This window comes from Monodelphis domestica, chromosome 4 (assembly GCF_027887165.1).
Source record: "Monodelphis domestica isolate mMonDom1 chromosome 4, mMonDom1.pri, whole genome shotgun sequence".
Taxonomy (NCBI): domain Eukaryota; kingdom Metazoa; phylum Chordata; class Mammalia; order Didelphimorphia; family Didelphidae; genus Monodelphis; species Monodelphis domestica.
Window position 1 is genome coordinate 384,851,130 of NC_077230.1, and position 23,930 is coordinate 384,875,059.

The 23,930-nt window shown below is 42.9% G+C and overlaps 1 protein-coding gene across 3 annotated transcripts in view; it reads right to left on the minus strand.

The window, feature by feature from the left end:
- The window catches only part of EPHB2 (EPH receptor B2), a 309,543-nt gene that overhangs the window by 196,765 nt on the left and 88,848 nt on the right, over positions 1–23,930 (minus strand). For all 3 annotated transcript variants that reach the window (XM_056795607.1, XM_056795606.1, XM_056795605.1), the window contains exon 3: positions 17,481–18,165. In XM_056795607.1, coding sequence (XP_056651585.1) covers positions 17,481–18,165 — 685 coding nt within the window. The remainder of the gene's footprint in view (positions 1–17,480; positions 18,166–23,930) is intronic.

A 23,930-nucleotide genomic window follows, 5' to 3' on the forward strand; every position in this document is an offset into this window, starting at 1 on the left:
CTCTTTTTCCACAATGAATGGAAAGATGGAAGAGGGGACAAGTGGAAAACAAACCACTGAATAAACAGCACAGCCCTCCTTAGCTTCCCACTTGAAATCACACCCTTTGTGAATTTGGGAATATCCTATTTTTGTCCATGAAACAAAAACAAAGTCCAAGGAATATTTTTAATCAGAAAAAAAGGGATCCATGGCCCTTTTCATTCCATTATGTCTCCCTCTGAACACAGAGCTCTCTCCCCTCTCATACACCCAATCGCTCTAGCCCCATATACCCACATATACATACATGATATAAACTCTACCTCCACAGGTGCTATAAATATAGTGTCACACATACCACATACACACATCACATGCTATCTATATAAGCCCTACTTGAACTAGACATCATGTGCTAGACACACGCACCACACGTATTCCATATACATGAACCACACATACAAGCACACCCTCCATACATCATATGAGCAACTAATTGGTATGGTGGATAGAGTGCCTTATTTGGATCCAGAGAGACCTGAGCTCAAATCTGGCCTCAAACACTTATTAGCTGTGTGACCCTGAGCAAATCACTTAACTCTGCCTGCCTCAGTTTCTGCATCTGTAAAATGGGAGAGTCATACTACCAGGCTAACTCCCAAGAGTGTTGTGAACCTCATTTAGCTCTGCCTGCCTGTTTCCTCATCTGTAAAATGGAAGAGTCATACTACCAGGCTGACTCCCAGGAGTGTTGTGAACCTCATTTATATCTGCCTGCCTCAGTTTCCTTGTCTGTAAAATGAGAGAGTTATGCTACCAGGCTGACTCCCAGGAGTGTTGTGAACCTCATTTATATCTGCTTGCCTGTTTCCTCATCTGTAAAATGGAAGAGTCTTACTACCAGGCTAACTGCCAGGAGTGTGTGAACCTCATTTATATCTGCCTGCCTCAGTTTCCTCATCTGTAAAATGGAAGAGAGTTATACTACCAGGCTAACTCCCAGGAGTATTATGAACCTCATTTAGCTCTGTCTGCCTCAATTTCCTTGTCTGTAAAATGGGAATTATACTACCAGGCTGACTCCCAGGAGTGTTGTGATCCTCATTTAGCTCTGCCTGCCTCAGTTTCCTCGTATGTAAAATGGGAGAGAGTTATACTGCCAGGCTAATTCCCAGGATTGTTGAGGGGTTCAAATGAGAAAAGGAGAAAACCTCTAAGTACCACATCATGGTAGGTAGTTACGTTATTATGTTGGTAATCTATGTCATCCACACATGTTCCAGAACATGCTAACCAAATGCCTAGAAACCACGTATATACTATTATTCTACACCCTCACATGGCCCATGCTACTCACACATAGGACATGCCTTCTACACAGAGGCATGGGGTCATACGGACAGAGAGAACCTACATCACATGCTCTCCCTCAGCCCCTTTGGACTACCCATTCATGAATCACACACCATCGACAGGATTCCTTACCGCTCCCGCACACCGCACACCATCCACGCTTGTGACACACACAAATCCCACCTCATCCATTCAGCCATCCCACCCCGTACACCATTTGCATGCGAATGCACACACCAGCCACGCTCAATTCACACACTCTATACATCCGAGCATAAATATATAACGCCGACCACGCTCCTCCGGGGGATGTGCCACAGCACACACAAAGAAGACCTAAATACAGAGCCACACACCACGGAAAGCACAGGGCAGCCCCCAGAAGGACCCTGGGAGAGCAGAGCCTCCTTCTCCCTCCATTACAGCGCCGAGCAGGAGAGGAGGGAGCAGGACTTATCAGGGGGTTGCCAGGGAGACAAGATGTGGGAATCCAGCCACTTCCCCCCTCCTGGCAATGGATGCTGGATGGAGGATTGTTCTCCCCGAGATAAAAGGCCAATTACCACTTTGGGGTCTTGAGAATGTTGCTAATCAGATAGAGATTCCTTTTAGGGAGCAAGGAGGAAACAGCGGTTCATGTTTCTCTGACATGGGCAGCCCGGCTCCCAGACAGGTCAGGCTAGACAAATCTCATCGGTGAAGAGGAATCTCCCTGTTGTTTGCCTGACACATGGGCTCGCCCTGGACAGACCATAGCTCTACACTCAGGGAATGCCGCTGAATGAGGCACCAGAACAAAGAGAGCCTAGGAGCCCCCACCCCGGACTCCCTACTGCATATTCCCTACTCTTGCTGCCCCATGTAGGCTCCATATCCCCACCTTGCTGCTCAGTAGTCCTCCTGTGTCCCATCTCCTCAAGGCAAGATGCTATAAGGGAAAGAGTCAAGGGAATAAAGACACACTTGTGTGATCTCGGAGAACTTATTTATTTGTTTTTTAAACCCTTACCTTCTATCTTAAAATCAATACTATGCATTGGTTCCAAGACAGAAGAGCGGTAAGGGCTAGGCAATGGGTTTTAAGTGACTTGCCCAGGGTCACACAGTAGGAAGTATCTGAGGCTACACTTGAACCCAGGACCTCCCATCTCTAGACCTGGCTCTTAATCCACTGAGCTACCTCGCTGCCCCAGAGAACTTATTTAAATCCATTGGACTTCAGTTTTCTCATCTTGGGAATAGTAAAAAACGGTTACTTCCATAATAACACTCTTAAAGTCTGCAAAGAGCTTTAGGTAATTATTTCATTTACATTTCACAACAGTTTATGAGACAGTGCTGTATATTATTATCCCCATATTACATGAGGAAACTCATTTTCAGAGAGGGGAAGTCACATAGCTGGGAAGGAAGGAAAGCAGGAGTAGGCCACAGGTCTTCCTGAAACCAATTTCACTATTCAGTCCAGTATGGCAAGATGGACCCCATGGCCACTCTTTCAGTTTCTTTCAGTTTCAAATCTCCTGATCCTATGATCTGGGTTCTCATCCCCAACTCTACCACAATGTAAGCCTGAGGACATTACAGTCATCCCTCGCTATATTGAGGCTCACTTATCCTGGCTTCACTGAATCACGTGTTTTAAAAGAATACCTATCTAATTCTGTATCACAGAGTTTTCACTATAATGTGGGATTTTACAGATGAATGCCCTACTGTACACAATGAAAATGCAGTACGCCACTACTGCTTGCACAAATTTGTCAACATGAGATTGTACACAGGACACTATTGGCTGATGAAAGGTGACCAACCACAGCACTGTGTTCTGTATCCTGGGTGTTGACTGGCTCAGTAACTAGCATCAGTCTGTTTGATCTCCTACTATTTCATGGATTTTCACCTATGGGGGAGTTCTGGAACTTAACTCCCATGATAGGTGAGGGATCACTGTACTTCCTTTCTCTAGGTCTCAATTTTCTCTTCCTTAAAACAAAGAGGTGAGACTAGATGATAATAACCTTTTACATGTAAGTGGTTTTCCCACATCATGTAATGTTCCTAACAATGAGGAAGGATGAGTGTTTTTTTTATTTCTTATTTTACACATAAGAAAACCAAATCTTTTTATTATAAGTCCAATGCTAATTCAACATTTCACATGATTTCTCTAAGCCCCCTTTCTATTCTGGCATTCTACATTCTAAGGTTCCTCCTAGCTCTGAAATTCTATATTTTAAGGTTCTTCTTGGCTCTGACATCCTGTGTTCTAAGGTCCCTTCCAGCTCTGATATCCTGTGTTCTAAGGTCCCTCCCAGCTCTGACATCCTGTGTTCTAAGGTCCCTCCCAGCTCTGATGTCCTGTGTTCTAAGGGCCCAACTCCTGTATTCTGTGTTCTAAGGACCTTTCCAATCCAGTTCTGACATTCCATCTTCTAAGGGCTCTCTTTCCCAGTTCTAATATTCCATATTCTAAGGGTCCTTTTAGCTCTGAAATTTTATTGCTTTATTATCAAATCCATTTTTTTTTGAAATGTCTAAGATGTTTTATGAAGCAGAGGAAGAACAGAGCCTCTTAAGACACTGACAGGAAGGTTTAGAGTATGGGTGATACCGAAGGCATTTTAAAAGAAAAATATAAAAAACATGATAGAAATACTAAAACAGATTGGTTCTGGACCATTCCACATGAAAAAATCAATTTGTACTAGGCAGATAATCTTGTGCTTCTATAGGATCATAGGATTTATAGCTGGGAGAGACCTTAAAGATCACTGAACTCCCTTTTTTATAGGGAAACTGAGGCTCAGAAGGAGAAGTGCCTTCTCCAAGGTCATGGAAGTTATTAAATAGCAGGGTGAGCATTTAAACCCCAAAAGCATGCTAAACCCATGCCCTTTCCACTAGGGTAGGCAATTTACCATGAGGAGATAACTTGTTTGAATAATTTGTTACCATATGAGATCATTACAAGGGGGACTGACTGATGATATTCAAGGTCCCTCCTAGGTATAAAAAAATTTATGATTCTCAGAAAATTGCAGAGAGAGAACTGAAGCTCATCTTCCATATGTGGAAAACATCTGTCCAAATAGCAGCAGTCTAAACCGCCAGTCACACTGGCCTCCTCAGCCCATCATCATCACCATCATCACTCTGAAGGTGAAATGTTACAGAAACCCCAAGGAATGGGGCGAGGGCTAGAGGGGGACCACAAGAACACTGCTCCTGAGAACCAAGCGAGTGGAAGAGCCAGAGCAAATGGTTTCCTTATGTGTAATTCGAATTTTGGTAGTCCAAAACTACTATTCCCAGCACCCCACTCTCCTTCTCACTTTATGTGCTGACGTAGAAAGGATATAAATTTTGGTACAGTCCCGCCTCTCGCTCTCTTCTCTCTGTTGCAGCTTTGGTGGAGCGGGCTTTTTAAACAGTCAAGGAGAACTTAGTCACGTGGTTTTAGTTTTGTTAAATAATTAGGTTTTTTTTACTTCTATTTCCTTTTATTCTTCCTACTTCTAGTGATTATTGATAAACTTTATAAAGTATAATTCTTGGAGTGTTGGATATCAATTCAAATCCTACACTTATGATTCTCCCATCTCTTATTAAGCTTTAAACAAGTCTCTAATAATCTAGTCTTCAGGGAAACGTGATAAATATCTTCTAAGATTCTATACAATTAGTAAGAAAAGCCATAGCCCCCACTTTTTGGATGGGAAAACTGAGGGCCAGAGACATCATCACAAAAAACTCACCTCTTTGCAGTGTTTTAAAGTTTAAACAATGTTTTCCTCAAAACGGTAAGCTAGGTAGTACAGCCAGTCGGTCAACAAACATTTATTAAACATCTACTATATGCCAGGCTCTGTGCCAAGCACTGGGATTACAAAAAGAGGTAAAAGACAGTCCCTGAACTTGAGGAGCTCACAATCAAATAGGAGAGACAAGAAGCAAACACAGGATAAATAAGATACAATTAAAAAAGGGAAAGCACTGGAATTAAGGGGAGTGGGGGGAGGCTTTTGGGGGAAAAAAGGGATTTTAGAAAAAGATGGGACCCAACAGGAAGCCAAGGAGGTCAGTGGGGGAAAGGAGAGCATTCCGGTCATGGGAAACTGTCAGAGAGAATGCCAGGAGCTGAGAGATGGACGGTCTTGTTCATAGAATGGCCAGGAGGCTAGTGTCACTGGATTGAAGAGTATGTGTTGGTGGGTAAGGCATAAGAAGACCGAAAAGGTAGGAGGGGGAAAAGTCATGAAGGGCTTTGAACACCAAAAAGAGCCTTTTGTCTTAGATCCTGGTTAAGAGGCTGAAAATAGACCAAGCTGGAACCAGGATTGAACAGGAGGAGAAAAGAGGGCTAGATTGCATTTGAGAAATTACAAACTGGAGTTTATTGAGTGGGGTGTGTGTGTGTAGGTGAGATATAGTCAGATCTTGGCTTTAGGAAAATTATTTTTTCTACTACTGCTACTGTTGCTGCTGCTGCTACTACATTTTTTTCTTTTTTTATTAGACTTCTGATTTCAGAGATCTCTCTAGGTGGGGACTCCCTCTCCCTGTGAGGGAGGCAACTTGGCCTTAGACATTTACTTAGAGCACTTTAGGTGAGGTGATTTGCCAGTCAAAGACTGCAGGGCTTTGAGCAAGTCACTTAACCCCTCTGTGACTCAGTTTCCTGATATTTACGATGAAAAGTATAATTATAGATCTATGGAATATTTTATATGGATTCTTTCATTTGTGCTTTACATCAGATACCTGGCTGGGCTCTTTCCGTTTTTCCTGACTCAGAGATCAGCTATCTATGCTGCTTCTGGCTTTTAAGTGAACCTATTATCTATCATCCCCATTTTATAGATGAGGAAAGTGAACCTAGACAGGAAGTATTTTGTTCATGGTGGATAAAAACTTGACTGGGAAAAGATTATTTACACTTGTTTTCAAAACACCAGCTTCACAAGGAAAAGATGGGAGTGGCATGTTCTTTTGAAAAAAGAAAAAAAATCTAGGGGTCTCAGTGGACTGCAAACTATATACAAATCCATAGGTGTTGTGGCAGCCAACAGATTTAACTTGGCCCGCATTAAGAGAGGCAGAGCTTTGGACAAATTCCATTTTTCCTTTTTACAGGAATTGTTTCCTTTTGTTTAAGCAGAATTTCATGCTTGAGACTCTCTCATCTATCCTGGACTGGCTCCCTCTGAATCATTTTAGTCTGTGGGATTCTACCACCTTCCCTTGTGAGTTTCCATCTTAACACTTAACTTAATATCTTCTTTTCCCAGATCGAGAGTGCATGTCAAACTATGCCCAATTTTCCTGACCATCTAGAATGGAGGATATCACTGTCCAGTTTCTGCCATTTCTACTCTAGCAACCACCTTCCTTTCTGTTAAGGAGAATCAACTCCAGAAATAGAATTTCCCCTCCTTGGTTCCACCACCTTTTGAAGAGATCCATCCTGTAAAGATGCTGAAAATGGACCAAGCTAGAACCAAGACTGAACAGGAGGAGATGGGAGGGCTAGATTGCATTTGGGAAATTTCCGTCCTTCAAAGACTCCAAGCTTCTCCCTGAATCAGAAGACTGTCTCTTTAACACTAATATTCTTCTGGTGATGACATTGAGAGCCAAGATGTCGCTTGAAGAAATGAGGCCTCAAAGGATCATGGAGCTAGTGATGGAAATGCCCTGGGTGGGTATGAGCAGGTTCAAATATATGACTTCCATAAGAAAAGCAGTGTATAAGATTTCACCAAAGAAATGCCTTGATCACAGATGGACATGGGCCAACCTCAAGGTCCAAGGAGGAATGGCCAACCATCAGACAGCTCTCACGTTCTTCTATTGGCATTTTCACGATGTCGAGAGAACAAAAGGAAGGCCTGGACATGCTAGGTGGATGCCCTAAGGCAGTTTATGGGAGGTCACGGTCAAGAGTCACACAATATGGAGCACCATGGGCAGGTGGTAAGTGACATCATTAGATGGAATTCTCGTATCAATAAGGTCACAGATCCAATGGAAACATCAAAAAGCATGTACCATAGAGTGATCCTGGAGGGATTAAAGGAGGCCATATATATCAAGTTCTTGGACATGAACGCAAGTCCAACTCCTTCATTAAGGTACTATATCATGGAAATGTGTTTTTCCTGAAAATACATGTATAACCCAGATTGAATGGCTTGCTGGCTCCAGAAGGAGGGAGGGAAGAAGGAAGACAAATTGGATCATATAACTTCAGAAATTTATTAAATTTATTAAAATTTATTTTTTATTTATTAAATTTTATTTATTTTATATTATATATAATATACATCATATTATATATTATATATAAATAAAATTTATTAAAATAAAAAATAAAGAACTATATGAAACAAGTTGTCATCATCATCATCATCGTTAGTTGTCAGAGATGTATCTTCTTGTCTTGTTTTCCTCTCCTCCCTCTCCTGCTTTGCCTCCCAACAAATAAGGGGCAACAAGGAAAAAGTATAAAAATCTTACTAAACTCAGAAGAAAATGGCGCACTGATAAACTGGTTGTTCAGATCGAAAGTGATTTTAGAACATAGGGGGAGCTTAGAACAGAGACTGAGCTGGAAAAGCTCAGTGACTGGAAAGATGAAAGACTATGAAAACTTCAGGGCTGGAAAGAATCTTAAAATATCAAGTGAGATGCCTTATTTTACAGATAAAGTTCCGGAGGTCCTGCAAGATGGACTGGTTTTGGCCAAGGAAGGTCACATAGTTTCCAGAGCAGCCAGGAACTCAGGACGCTGGACTTTCAACCCAATGTTCTTGCCACTTGCATGACACTGAAGATGAATAGTGTCTGTAGAAATATTTGAGGGCTTCTTTGGTGGGAGGGAAGCCTGGTAAATGCTATGCAAATACCTCCAGTAATTAAAAAACCTGTGAGGATCAACAGAGATCAGGGACCTGAAGGCAGGCCCTTTTGGAGAGGAAGCAAGCAGCTCAAGAAAACTGCTCAAGGGTTCCCCGTCTCCCTCAGGCAAAGGCCCAAGATGCTCCCAGGCTCCAAGCCCTACAACCTTCCCCAGCCTCCATTCCTTCAGGATCTGGGCCCCAGGACAAGGGTTAAAACACATTCACACCCACAGACATACACAGCCACACACTGTCTTTCCTAGGAGAGACAAAGTCATTTAAATAACACTCAAGTCAAACAGTGGAGGACTGGACTGGGAAGAATTCTTAGCCAAGAGTGAGAGCCTCTTCCCTGCCTGGCTCTTTCCTGCCATCAGCCTCTGACCCTCCAATGGACTTGAGCAGGCCACATATAAACACTAGGAATTCTGGGAATAATAATAGCTCGCACCTCTACGGGACTCTACAATCCATAAAGCATCCACACCCATTATTTCAAATGAAGGAAAGGACAAGGTAGGAAGACTTTGGGGACACCCTGGAGAAGTCTGCCAAAAGCTTTTTTTATTTGATCTTTTCAACAAGCCTATAAGGCAAGTGCTCCTGGTAGTCTCCCCATTTAACAGATGAGAAAGTTAAGTGACTTGCCCAGGGTTACTCAGCCTGCAAGAAACTAGAGGCAGGAATTCAACGTTTGTCTTTCCAGTTGCAAGAGCTGCTGGTTTATTGCTTAATTTTTTGTCCTCGCTGAAGAACAACAACTTTTAGTCAAATGAGGACACAGGCAAAGTAATTTGCAAACTGTAAAATAATAGATAAAGCATGGGCTGTTAGAGGTGTTAGTCCCAGAAGCAAACACTGGAAGTCCCTACCCGTAGCTGTTGTTTTTCACTCCCCTGGCTTCGGAAAACAGTGTGATGCAAGGGAGAGGGGGGGAGAGACCGAGAAAGAGAGAGAATATCACACCTGGCAGGAGTGAGATCAGGGTTCTAGCCCTCTCCCTCCCTCCTTGTACATTGTACAGCTTAGACCACTATATCACACTCAGCTACCAAATGAAAGTCTTTCTCCATATATTATGATGATGATTCTCTCTAGACCTCAGTTTTTCTCTCTATAAAATGGGGAAAACACTATGACCTCGCAAGGGTATTATGAAGAAACTGTTTAAAGAAATGGGAATTTATAGATGAAGAAGAGATATTTTGGTGCAATGGTTAGGGCATTCCCTTAGCATCAGAGCTCCCAGCTCTGCTATTTCCTCCCTGTGTGTCCTTCAGTTTTCCAGGTCTCCGTTTTATTACCAGTAAAAAGAGATGGTTGGGGACAGGTAGGTGGCTCAGTAGAGAGAGAGCCAGGCCTGGATTTGGGAGGACCTGGGTTCAAATCTAGTTTCAGACACAACCTAACTGTGTGATCCTGGGCAAGTCACAACCCTGTTTCCTTAGCTCCTGCCCTTCTGTCTTAGAATTGTTACTAAGAAAGAAAATAAGGGTTTAAAAAAAAAAGGAGGAGGTTGGAATAGATGATCTCTTAGGTCCCTCCAGGTCTAACTAATCTGATTTGAAATGAGAACAAAATAAGAGAGACCTCTCATTAGGAGAGAGAGAATTGGGTCTGCTCAGGGAGACAGCATGATGGAGTTAATTATGAACATCCTTAAAAGTATCACGAGTGAAAGTGACAAGGTGAAAGAAAGGAACTTTGGGAAGGCAGGGGAGAAGCTGGGCCTGCCAGGGCACCGGTGAAGGCTGGGCGCTTCTAGCTGCAGCCTAGGCATTTTTTCCCCCTTTTCCCCGTGAATTGTTAACTACTTCCAAATCCTGTTGGGTTACCAGCTTAGAACAGCTTAAACTGTTTAAGCGCACACAGGTCCTCAATAAATAGCCCCCCTCTTTCTCTCCAGATCCCTGGCTTTTTGCACCAGCTGAAAAGCCCAGTGGAGAGAGTGACTGGGAACCTTCCCCAGCTATTTATGGCTGTGTTTGGAGGGCACTGAGGCAATGGGGAAGCTCTCGTTAAAATCTATTAACGAGCCAGCCTTTCCAACTTGGAACAAAGTGTTGGTTGCTTTTCAGGGACTGGATTTCCTTCCAGGTTCCTCCCTTGCTCTCACACGCTGTTGCGCTCTCCCTTCCATCTCGGCAAGGAGGAGCTGCTTGTCTCCATCTAGAAGGGCATTGAGAGGGTATGGAAACCAATCCTCTCATTTGACAGATTTGCAAGCTGAAGCCTGAAATGCAAAGTGACTAGAGACATCAATGTGGAGCAAACATTGAATTCAAATGAACTGAGGACTTGCCATCTCTTAGATGCTTTTGGCTGAGTGACTCTGGGCAAGTCATGTAACTGATCTATGCCTCAGTTTCCACATCTGTAAAGTAAGTTGTTTGGGCTCAGTGGCTTCTAAGGTCCCATCCAGGGCTAAGTCTACAATCCTATGTGTTGGGCAGCAAGGTGACAAAGATAATAACCTGGTTCCTGTTTTCCAGGAACTTTTTTCTATTAGATGGGAAACAAAATACACATGGATAAGTTCCCTAGATACAAGAGATACTGTCATTTTTTTTTAGATGTTGTATTTCCAGGGCCCAGCATAGTACCTTGAATAATACAAATAATTATGTGTATTATATTATATATTAAATATATTATATTTAATATTAAACTTATTATAATTTATATTATAATTATATATTATGTATAATAAATATATAACATATTATATACATTTAATGATTATATATAATTAAATATAAATTTAATATTAAATATATTATATATTAAATAAAAATACAAATGATACAAATAAAAAAATACAAAGTAGTGAGTAAAGGGGGCCAGGGAGAGTTTCAGACAAAGTACTCTTGGAAAACATGGAGAGGGAAAGGTCACATTTGGCTGGCATATGGAGTTTGGGCATGGTAAAGGAAGTAGAAGCTGGAGGGAAAAGGATTCAACAAGACAGAGATTAGGAGAAGGCCTGGGGGACTATGCAAATGTTCAAAGGTGGGAGATAGAAGGGCAAGTCCAGAGGAGTCCATCTGGGTGGTAGATAGTCAAAGACAGGATGAAGGGAAGGAATCTGAGCTAAGGCTCTGAATGTAGGTTGGAATCAGACTGCAATGAGCCCTGAATACCACGCTTTGGAGTTTCTATTTTATCTTGTAGACCAAGGGCTGGTCTCAGGACCCTTTTTTATACTCTAAAAAATTATTGAGGACTTCCTGAAAAGTTTAAGTTCATGTGGATCTATTGATATTTATGGTATTAGACATTCAAAAACCTTGGTATTCTTATGAAAGTAGTTTTGACTCAAGGACCACCTGAAAGGGTCTCAAGGACTCAAGAGATCTCTGGACAACACTCTGACAGTCTGTTTTCTAAGCTCTTACCTCTAACACCCAGCTCTGGCATTCTCTGTTCTAAGCCCTCTCCCAGCTCTTACATTCTCTGTTCTAAGGTCTCTCCCAGCTCTGACATTCTCTGTTCTAAGGTCTCTCCCAGCTCTGACATTCTGGGTTCTAAGGTCTCTCCCAGCTCTGACATTCTGGGTTCTAAGGTCTCTCCCAGCTCTGACATTCTCTGTTCTAAGATCTCTCCCAGCTCTGACATTCTTTGTTCTAAGCTCTCTCCCAGCTCTGACATTCTCTGTTCTAAGGTCTCTCCCAGCTCTGACATTCTCTGTTCTAAGGTCTCGCCCAGCTCTGACATCCTCTGTTCTAAGGTCTCTCCCAGCTGACATTCTCTGTTCTAAGGTCTCTCCCAGCTCTGACATCCTGTGTTCCAAGTCTCTTCTACCTTTACCATTTTATAAGTAGTCGATAAGCATCTATTAAGCACCTACTATGTGCCAACACATACACAGACAAGTCCATGCAAAGCAACTTCCATTATGGGTCATGAAAAGCCTCATGTAGGAAGTGACATGGGAGCTCAGTCTTTCCATTTCATTTTTTCTTAAGCCCTTACCTTCTTTCTTAGAGTTGATACTTAGTATTGGTTCCAAGGCAGAAAAGTAATAAGGGTAGGCAATAGAGTTTGTGACTCGACCAGGGTCACACAGCTAGGAAGTATCCAAGGTTAGGCTGGAATTCAGATTTCCTTGACTCGAGGCCCAGTACTCTATCCACTGAACCATCTAGCAAATTGAAATGAGTTTAGAAAAAGAGGCTGAAATGAGTCAATGGAGGACCCTTTCCATGCCAACCAGAGAAGTTGGTGTGTTATCCTAGAGAGAGTAAGGGGATTCTTAAGCAGAAAAGTATCCTGGTTAGAACTGTGTCCTAGAGAAAAATAATTCTGGCAAATATGTAGAAGATGGTTTGGAAAAGGATGAGACTGGAGGCCAGAAATCCAATTAGGAGACTGCTTCAAAAGTCCAGGTGGAAGGGGCAGCTAGGTGCCTCAGTGGATAGAGAGCCAGGTCTGAAGAAGGGAGATCCTAAATTCAAATCTCAGATACTTCCTAGCTGTGTGACCCTGGGCAAGTCACTCGACATTAGTTGCCTGCTCCTTACCAGTTCTGCCTTGGAACCAATACTTAGTATTGCTTCTAAGGTAGAAGATAAGGGCTTAAAAAAATAAAGTCCCAGTGAGAGGTAATAAGGGCCTGAGCTAAGGTGGCAGTTGGATGAGATAAAGAAGGATGGACTAAAGCAGAGACTCTTAACATTTTCTGTCTTATGAGCCTTTTGGCAATTCAGTGAAGTCTGTGGACCCCGTCTCAAAATCATAGTTTTAAGGTCACAAAATAAAATACACGAATGCAAAAGGAACAGAGTACATGAAATAGTTATCAAAATATTCAATATAAATTCACAGGTCTCAGATTAAGAATCCCTGGACTAGCTGTTCTTTAAGGCCCCATCCAAATTAGAAGGATAATTCAGACAGGTGTATAGAGGAGGGACGATGGCTTTTTCTCTACATTAGAATTTCTTTGACTTTTCTGGTTCTCCCTTCGTCCTTCCTGAAAACAGGATCTTGGACGTCCTGGGGTGTCCGGTTGTCTGCACACTGACACCTCTCTCACCCCTGACTGGGTAGATAGTTCTGGTTAGAAGCGCTTAAGCTAGGAGGAAGAGGTCACCACCCTCCCAGTTAGCGTTCCAATTTGCAGACTATACCCAGGTCTTCCTCTGGGCTCCACCTCCCCTCCTTCCCAGGCCAGTTGGCTCACTCTTAGACTGACCTGTTTTCCCACCTCCAATGTAACACGTAGAGACATCAAATGTGAAACTTGGAAGGCTTCTTAGAATACAGGATTGCTGGAGCTGGCAGGTAACTTAGAATACAGTGAGATGGAAAGCTCTTCAAATATACAACATTGACGCTGGAGTTGTTCTAAAGAACACAGCACACAAGAGTTTGTGTGACATGATGGGATATGGATTGCTGGGGCTGGGAAGTCTCTTAATACAGAACATGGGAGTTGGAAGGGCTTTTAGAACAGAGAATATAAGAGCTAGAAGGCTTCTTAAAGTCCAGAGTGTTCGAATATGGAATTTTCCTTTATATTTATTTACCAATTACATGTAAAAAACAATTTTCATGTAAGTTTTCCCAAGTTATATGATCAAACTTATCTCCCTCCCTTCATTCCCTTCACCATCCTGGTACTGTCAAGCCATTTGATCTGGGTTATACATGTATTATCATGAAAAACATATTTAGAATATGGAATGTTGGAGTGTTGTGCTCCTTGGGATATTGGAGGAGAGAGATGGAGGGATGTGTGTGTGTGTGTGTGTGTGTGTGTGTGTGTGTGTGTGTGTGTGTGTGTGTGATGTGCAAAGACAGACCAAAGGCCTAAGGGAAGTAAGCTTCACAGTTGTGATTGGTAGATGGCAAAGAAAAAGAAGAGGGGGGAAAAAGAAGTCAAAGGGAATAACAAGGGAGAGAGACAGACACACAGAGAGAAACAGAGACAGAGGGAGAGAAAGAAGACACACACACAGAGGGAAAGACAGATAGAGAGACAGAAAAAAGAAAGATGGAGAGAGACAGGGAGAAGAGAAGAGAAGAGAAGAGAAGAGAAGAGAAGAGAAGAGAAGAGAAGAGAAGAGAAGAGAAGAGAAGAGAAGAGAAGAGAAGAGAAGAGAAGAGAAGAGAAGAGAAGAGAAGAGAAGAGAAGAGAAGAGAAGAGAAGAGAAGAGAAGAGAAGAGGAGAGGAGAGGACAGGAGAGGACAGGAGAGGAGAGGAGAGGAGAGAAGAGAAGAGGAAGAGAGAAGAACCCAAAGGCTCACTGGTTTAAAAGCCTAATTTGCAGTCTTTGAATAAACACATGGATCTAAGTGTCCTGCACTGGTCACAAACCCCTCTGTCTGAGGAAAACATAAAGAAATCCTGTTCTAGCTCTGACAGAATCTTAATACACAGATTTATGGCAGATCAATTAAAGATCTTGGTTCACTATTGTAAGAGATAAGCCCAGGAATCTGATGCTCACTATTGGAGAAGAATGGAGTATCCGTGGGTCAAGGAATCCCATAGCCATAGGCACTGCTGCACTGATTCCAGGAAGGATCATAAAGGAGGAACTTAGAGACAGAAATATATAGAGAGACAAAGAAAGAGAGAGACACAGAGTCTAAAAGAGAGAGGATCAAAGACAGAGAAAGGGGGAAAGAGGTAGATAGGTCTGAGCATCCAGATGTGCACTTGGGGATCAAAAGAGCTAATAAGATATAAAGTACTTTGTGAACCTTAAAGTCTTACATAAATGTTGGTTAGACTTATTCTAGTGATCTTTTTTTTTTAACCCTTACCTTCCATCTTAGAATGAATACTGTGTGTTGGTTCCAAGGAAGAAGAGTGGTAAGGGCTAAGCAATGGGGGTTAAGTGACTTGTCCAGGGTCATAGAACTAGGAAGTATCTGAGTTCAGATCTGAACCCAGAACCACCCATCTCTGGACCCAACTCTCCATCCACTGACCCACACAGCCACAGCCCCCCCCCCCCCCACACCATGATGCTTTTCTAATCTTGAAAAGGAGGGGGATCTTACTAGATGATCTGCAAAGATGATTTCAGATCTAACAGTCTATGATTGTTATTGTGTTTTCAGTTCTTTTCCAGTTTTAACAATCTGCATTCTCACATTTCATGTTCTCAAATCTCTTAGACATGCACTATTCTACATTCTAAGGTTCCTTCTAGCTTTACCTTTTTTTTGTTTTAGGTTCCTTCCAGCCCTAACTTTCTGTGTTTTAAGGCCCTCTGAGCTCTGACATTCTCTGTTTTAAGAGCCCTCCTAGCTTCAGTATTCTTTGTTCTAAAGTCCTTGCCAATTCTGAAAATCGTGTTTCTACGATCTTTCCTAATTTTGACATTCTACATTCCTTTGAAGGTTTCTTCCTCTCTTTCTAGGCAAAAATTCTTTGTTTTAATAAGGCCCTTTCCAGCACTGATATTTTGTCTTCTAATGCCCCTCTCACATCTCACATCCCATAGTTCCACACTCTATGATCTAAAAAGACCTTCCAACTCTAACATTCCACAAAAGAATGGTCTGGGACAGCTTGGAGACAGGCAGAGGCTTCACTGAAGCCCTTGGGAAGCCCCTTTCAATTCAGGAATCCTTTAGGTTCCTGAAAAGGCTGGATATAATTGGAGCAGCGTTTGAGTTAACAAAAATTCTGTAGAAAAAGGACATGTCTGGGTGCCTGTATAGTCTTATCAGTACCATAAAGCCAATGGAAAAAGGAATAGGAAAAAGCAAGTAAGTGAGAGGTTGGGATGGGAACAAGGGAGGGAAGAATATGCACAGTGTGAGGAAGTCAGGTCATAAGGTCTGTTTTCTAGCCAAAGGCTCTGGGAGGCCCCACATCTGGGCAGCTGTTTCACAGGCTGCACTTGAGGGCTATGTGGCTCTGTACTCCCCTAGCTCATTAATCACGCCAGGGCCAGCAATCGGCACTCACATGGGGACAGCTGGCTCAGAAACTGCCCCTCTATGGGGGCTCTGGGCCGGCATAGGAGTGGGGGGACTAATCAATTTTCCTTGATTAGGAACCACCAGGTGTTAAAAGAGATACTAGATTGTGATTTTCCCTTGGTATTGTCTCTCCCATCAGACCCTCCCTTTTCATTCTCTTAAATGGGGAAACAAAAATTGAAATGGGGGAATGATGCTCAGAGAATGTCAGAATTCGATTATAAAGTTCCAAGAGGCAGAAGGAATCTGAGAACAAAAAATGTTGGATCACTGATTGTTGGGACTGGAGGGTCTATAGGACATGGAACATCAGAGCTGGGAAAGACTCTTAAAACACAGAATGTCAGAGCTGGGAAATACCTTAGAAATCATCTATCTCAGGAGTTTTCACTCTGAACACTGGTTTTCGATACATTGCGCCTAATGTAATATATTAAAAAACATTCTTCAGAGACAGTCCATAGACTTTACCAGACCTCTGCCAAAGGAGACACGCAGACACCAGAAGTTTAGAAACCCTGATTTAGTTCAACTCCCTCCGTTTTACAAACTGAAGAGTTGACAGGGATGGGAAGTGATTGACTACATTTGCAAATTACTGGCTGAGTTGAGACTGATCCAGACCTGCAGAACTGAGAGACCATATGACCTCTGAGGACCCTCTCAGCTTTAGCATTCTGTGTTCCAAGACCCCTGTCCAACATCAGCCTTTAGAGTGCCAGAGTCCCTTTCGCTCGGATAGTCTGTGTTTTCTTGTCCCTTGCAGAGAAAATATTCAGTAGCTAGAAACAAAGTAGATGCCTAACAAATGGGGAATGGCTAAGTAAAATGGGGTTCCTGAATGTAGTGGAATATAACTGAACTGTAAAGAGATGACAAATGTGATGAATACAAATCAGCATGGGAAGATTTATATGAACTGATGCAAAGGGAGATTAATCAGAACCAATAAAACAATCAACATAATATGCCACTATTCTCTGTTCTAAGATGATCTTCAGCTTGAAGGATCTCCTCATCAGGGACATACTTGAGGAACCAAAGCTTCCCAACAGTGGAGGTCTGGCCCCTTCCATTTACCAACACTGACACAGTATCCTGAAGAACAGCTGGGGCAATGCTACAGGGAATATGGCACCAGAGAAGAAGCTATTTTCTCTTTGTTCTCCATCAACCAACTCTAACAAAAGGAAAATTGGCTTGTTCAAAGAGTCAGCCCACTCCAGAGACGAAGAACCAGACCATTCTAGAGGCAGAAAAAGAGAGTTAATCAGTAGACAAACAAAAAGTGCATTCCATTACCTCGGCAGGCAGTCCCATTCTCCACGGATTCGTAGCCAGCCTTGCACATGCATCTCCCAATGGGCACCAGCCATTCTCCATCCCCATTGCAGTAGAGCTTAATGGGCACATCTACTTCTTCAGCATTTGGGATGCAGGTGCCCCGGGCAGCCACCAGAGATGTGCTCTCAGCCCCAGACAGCGTCTCCTGGAAGACAGCCCCATTCTGGATTACACGGGGACACTTGCGGTAGAACACCCGGACAGCAATGAGGGACATACAGCCGCCATAGTCTTGAAAGGCTAGGTAGAAGCCATTCCTGGAGACAGGCCCAAAGCTCCGAACCTCCGTGTTAATCTTCATCACCCGCCCCCCAAGGTCCACTTGGGAAAAGCTTTCGTCCGCAGCAATTGTATCGACTTTGACCCATGGGTTCTCCATCCAGTTGGGAAAGGTTTTGGTGGCCGAGTCAAAGTCGGCTTCATAGTAATAGAGGTTGAAGGTCTCCTTGCAGGAGCCAGGGACGTTGGGGATACTGCTACAGTCCCGGACAGAGAATTTCATCTCCACGTGGATGCGCTGAGCTCCTCGTCTGCGGATGTACCTGGTGCGGAGCCAGTTGTTCTGACTAGACTCAAAGACGTTGCACACCTGATAGGTCCGGATGGTGTTCATGTTTTCATTGTAGCCACTCACCTCCTCCCACTGCACATAGAACACAAAGGGAGACACCAAATTAATTAGCATCTTCGACTGGGGACTTTTGGAGCTACTAGACTATGAGGTTGACCAATAAATAATAGACCTGGAAAAGTAATTTGAAGCTAGGCTAAATGAGTGACTAAAAGGTTTATATCTTTTTCATATAGGAGCTGATGCAAAATGAAGTGAGCAGAACCAGGAGTGCAATGTATACAGTTACAGAAATGTTGTACGATGAAGGATTAAACTATTATCAGCAAAACAAGGATCCAAAGTAACTCCAAGGGACTCATGATTTAAAAAAAAAAAAGCTATCTACAGACAAAGAGAGAACTGTTGGAATCTGGTTGCAGATCAAAACATGTCATCTTTTATTGTATTTCCTTTATGAGTTTTTTATCTAATGTGATGTGTCTTTTGTCACAACGTGGGGAATGTAGGAATATATGTTGCATCAAAGCACTGGTGTAACCCATATCAGACTTTTACCACCTTTGGGAAGGGGGGAGGGAGAGAATATGAATTACAAAATATCAGAAAACAATTGTTAAAAATTGTTTCTATATGTAATTGAAAAAAATAAAATTTAATTAAAAATTAATTAAAAATATTTATATCCTTTCATTCAGAGATCTCATTATGAAATATATACCCCAACGAGGTCAAAGGCAGAAAGAAAATCCTATGTACACCAGAAGATTTATAGCAGTATCTTCCTTGTAGCAAAAACTGGAAAAAAAAAATAGGTGTCCATCAATCGAGGCTAAATAAATTGAGATATGTGAATAAAAATAGAGTATTAATGTTCCATGAGAAAGCATACAAAGTATCCCAAAAGCCTTAGTGGTTTAAGCTAAGACTTTGGAGACATCTGGCCTATAAAGAATTTCGAGAATCATGGGAAGATTTATCTGAATTGATGCAGAGTGAAATAAGAAGCAGGGCAATCATAAACATGACTACAACACTGTAAGCAAAGAAAAGCAAATCATCACCGAATCTGTGTAATTATAATAAGTCAGGTTTGGTTCTTGAGAAGAGCTGAGAAAACGTGCTCCCTTTCTTCTTCTTCGCAGAAGTGGAGGACTATAGACATGGAACACTGCATATATTGTGAGGTATTGTTGATGTTTTGGTGCTCAGCTGTTGGGTTTTTTTTCCTGATTCTTTTTTTTTTAAACCCTTGCAATCTGTCTTGGAAACAATTCTGAGACATAAGAACAAGGGCTAGGCAATCAGGGTTAAGTGACTTGCCCAGATCCACATAGCTAAAAAGATCTGAGTTCTTTTTTATTCTTTGTTAAAAGGGATTACTTCTTGCTTAGGGGCTAGAGAAAGCTACATCTGGGAATAAGGGCGATATGTAAGTGAAAAATATTTAAAACATTTCATTGACAGTTGAATTAATAAATAGATTCAGAACTCTAAGGGAGACAGAATGCTTGGAAGGAGAAAAGTTGGAGCTCTGAAGAATCATTCTTAACACCTTGGTTACTGCAAGGAGACTTTCCACCAGTTATGACAATTGCTAATGCATTCATTGCCCTCAGGGAGTTCCAAATTTGAGGGAAAAAATCACAAGATCATGGACTTGGAGCTGGATGCCTCTTTAGAGATCCCTGAGTCCAACCCCTCATTTGACAAATGAGGAGCCTGAGGCACACAGAGATTAAGTGATTTGCCCAGGGTCATAGATAGTAAGTGCCCAGGGAAGGATTCAAATGCAGGGCTTATGGACTCAAAATGCAGTGCTCTATCCACTACACCACATTGCCACAGTCCATAGGAGAAGCCTGATCACCAGGTCTCAGGAAGCAGCCAAAAAGAAACAGAAAATGCATCCCGTACATCTGTCTGGAGAGGCTGCTTTAGAGGACTCAGTATATTGGGGACCAGTAGGCCAAAGCCTCTTCTAAAGCCCCAGTGGGATGGTGTAAAGGAGGCTACAGAACCCCTAACTATCTGGCTGTCTTCCCCCTTTCCTCTGGTGTGGGATTGTTTTAGGCTCTCAGCTGTTGTCTCTGTCCAACTAGGTTAAGGAGCACTTCAGGCACTAACAGCATGGAATAGGCTTTGAGCAAAATGAATTTGAGACTTTGGGGGAAGTTAGAAGGGAAGGACGGAATGCTCAGGTGGGTTTCTTCTTGGGAATTAACTAGGTGAATTCTCATTCCTATGACCAGGGGTAAAAGCAACCAGAGCTCCAAGTCTGGAAGGGGAAGAATCCAGGAGTGGTTGGAATTCTTCCTCCTCCAGCCCTTGAGGTAGGGCATAGCTCACTCCAGCCCATGCCCACTCTACCTTTCAGCACCTCCTACTCCACTTACTGTCCTGAGCTATAAAATCATCCATCTACATAGTCGAAAGGGATCAGAAAACACTAGATATCAGAGCTGGAATAAACATCAGAATATAGAATGTCAGAGCTGAGAGAGACCTTAGAACAGAGAATGTTAGACCTGGGAGAGAGCTTAGAACAGAGAATGTCAGAGCTGGGAGAGAGCTTAGAACAGGGAATGTCAGAGCTGGGAGAGAGCTTAGAACAGAGAATGTCAGAGTTGGGAGAGACCTTAGAATAGAGAATGTCAGAGTTGGGAGAGACCTTAGAACAGAGAATGTCAGAACTGGGAGAGACCTTTTAGAACAGGAAATGTCAGAGCTGGGAGAGAGCTTAGAACAGAGAATGTCAGAGCTGGGAGAGACCTTAGAACAGAGAATGTCAGAGCTGGGAGAGACCTTAGAACAGAGAATGTCAGAGTTGGGAGAGACCTTAGAACAGAGAATGTCAGAGCTGGGAGAGACCTTTTAGAACAGGAAATGTCAGAGCTGGGAGAGAGCTTAGAACAGAGAATGTCAGAGCTGGGAGAGACCTTAGAACAGAGAATGTCAGAGCTGGGAGAGACCTTAGAACAGAGAATGTCAGAGTTGGGAGAGACCTTAGAACAGAGAATGTCAGAGCTGGGAGAGAGCTTAGAACACAGAATGTCAGAACTGGGAGAGACCTTAGAACAGGAAATGTCAGAGCTGGGAGAGAGCTTAGAACACAGAATGTCAGAGCTGGTAGAGACCTTAGAACAGAGAATGTCAGAACTGGGAGAGACCTTAGAACAGAGAATGTCAGAACTGGGAGAGAGCTTAGAACAGAGAATGTCAGAGCTGGGAGGACCTTAGAATAGAGAATGTCAGAGTTGGGAGGACCTTAGAACAGAGAATGTCAGAGCTGGGAGAGACCTTAGAACAGGGAATGTCAGAGCTGGGAGGACCTTAGAATAGAGAATGTCAGAGTTGGGAGGACCTTAGAACAGAGAATGTCAGAGCTGGGAGAGACCTTAGAACAGGGAATGTCAGAGCTGGGAGAGACCTTAGAACAGAGACTGTCAGAGCTGGGAGAGACCTTAGAACAGAGAATGTCAGAGCTGGGAGGACCTTAGAATAGAGAATGTCAGAGTTGGGAGGACCTTAGAACAGAGAATGTCAGAGCTGGGAGAGACCTTAGAACAGGGAATGTCAGAGCTGGGAGGACCTTAGAATAGAGAATGTCAGAGTTGGGAGGACCTTAGAATAGAGAATGTCAGAGTTGGGAGGACCTTAGAACAGAGAATGTCAGAGCTGGGAGAGACCTTAGAACAGGGAATGTCAGAGCTGGGAGAGAGCTTAGAACCCAGAATGTCAGGGCTGGGAGAGAGCTTAGAACAGAGAATGTCAGAGCTGGGAGAGACCTTAGAACAGAGAATGTCAGAGCTGGGAGAGACTTCAGAACAGAGAATGTCAGAGCTGGGAGAGAGCTTAGAACAGAGAATGTCAGAGCTGGGAGAGAGCTTAGAACAGACAATGTCATAGCTGGGAGAGACCTTAGAACAGAGAATGTCAGAGCTGGGAGAGACCTTAGAACAGAGAATATCAGAGCTGGGGGAGACCTTAGAATAGAGAATGTTGGAACTCAGAGCAGTGTGAAAAGTGCTAAATACGAAGTTGGAGGATCTGGGTTCAAATCTTGACTCTTTGACTTACTACCTTTGTGACTTCAGGAATGGAACAAAAATGTATATAGAGGCTACTATGTGCCAGGAACTGTGCTAAGAGTTTTTATAAACATTCCATTTGGTTTTCACAATAACCCTGAGAAATAGGTGCTATCATTATCCCCATTTTTCAGTTGAAGAAACTAAGACAGAGTTAAGTGACTTGCTCAGGGTCACACAGCTAATAAGTGTCTAAGGCTGGATTTGAATTCAGGTCTTCTTGACTACAGGGCCAGCACTCTATCAACTGTGCCTCGAGCTGCCTCTAAAGAATAGGCAGGTCACTTAATTACTCTGGGCCTCAGTTTGTTGATTTATTAAATGAGAGTGAGTGCCTGGATTCAATGACAGCTCTAAATCCAGACTCCTAGGATCAGAATGGAAGAGGACCTTAGCAGTCATGTCAATCACAATGTGTGAAGGCCCTGAGCCAGCATTCCTGATGAGTGATCATCTTCCTCTTCCCTTCCGCCCATCTCGGTACCTCTAGGCATCTCTCCTGTACTGTCGGCTGCATATGTGTCTGTCTCTCCTCATCACGGGTGGGAGGACATTAATGCATCTAATCACCTGTTCTGTATTCTATGTGTGCTAGGCCCTCAGAAACAACTGCACTGCGCCTCCCGTTTTATTGACAGCCTGGGAATTGGATGTAACATGCAAACATAGGACCAGAAATGTGCAGAGGAGAGCTGCTCTTTGGGCCAAAGGAGCCGCATTCATGGGACTTGGCCTTGGACAAGCCACTTTTGCATAAGGGTGAATGAGGACAAAGTTGGTGCTCCAGGACTAATCCTTAGCTTTTTGGGTCATTAGTAACACAGGCAAGAGAAGCCTCGGCTAATAAAAGTCAATGGCTTAAGGGGCTGAGGAAGGAAATGATCAGGATTTGGTCTCAGTGCCTGTCCCTTAATCTCTGGCTCCTAGTTTCTAACCTTGAACCTTTCCGATACAAATGTGGCATATTATTGGGAAGAACAGATTTTGGAAAAAAGGAGACCTGGATTCAAACCGCTATGTGATTCTGAGCAAGCCACTCTGTCTCGGTAGGCCTGACTTTATTTGTAAAAGGAAAGATTGCGTAAATTTTTTATAAGTTCCACTTCAGCTCTAAGTCTGGATCCTGTGACTCCCCCAATCTCTAACATTTCTGAAAACTCTGAAATGTTAACATTTTGCCCCCAGCTCTAACGTTTCTGCCAGCTTTCTTGTCTGTACGATTTAACCTTCCTTGAGTTCCACGTATATTCCCCATCTACCTAAACCTAGCATTCCAGCCCTAAAACCAAAACCTAAAGCAAAAGGCAGAATAATATGCTGAAAATATCACTGGACTTCCATCAGAGTTTGAATCTCAAGTTGGCTGTTGACTAGCTATATAAACTTGGCCAAAATAAGACCAACATCTTAGTTGACTCAAAATAAGACTAGATGACTCAAAATTAGTCTAGATGATTTCTAAGGATCCCTTCTAGCAGTGACATTCATTGTTCTAAAGTCTAAAAGTTTCTAAGTTCTGAAGTCTCTCCCACCTCTTATATCCAAAGTTCTAAGGCTCCTTCCAGTAGTAAGTGTGTCCCAAGGTCCCTTCCAACTCTGACATCCTGGGCTCTAACATCTCTGATGTTTTATGTTTTAAGGGATTTCCCAGAACTGACATTTTGAGTTGTCCCTCCTACTTCTGACACCCACGTTCTAAGGTCTTTCTAAGCTCTGACATTCTGTGTTCTATGGTTTCTTTTAGTT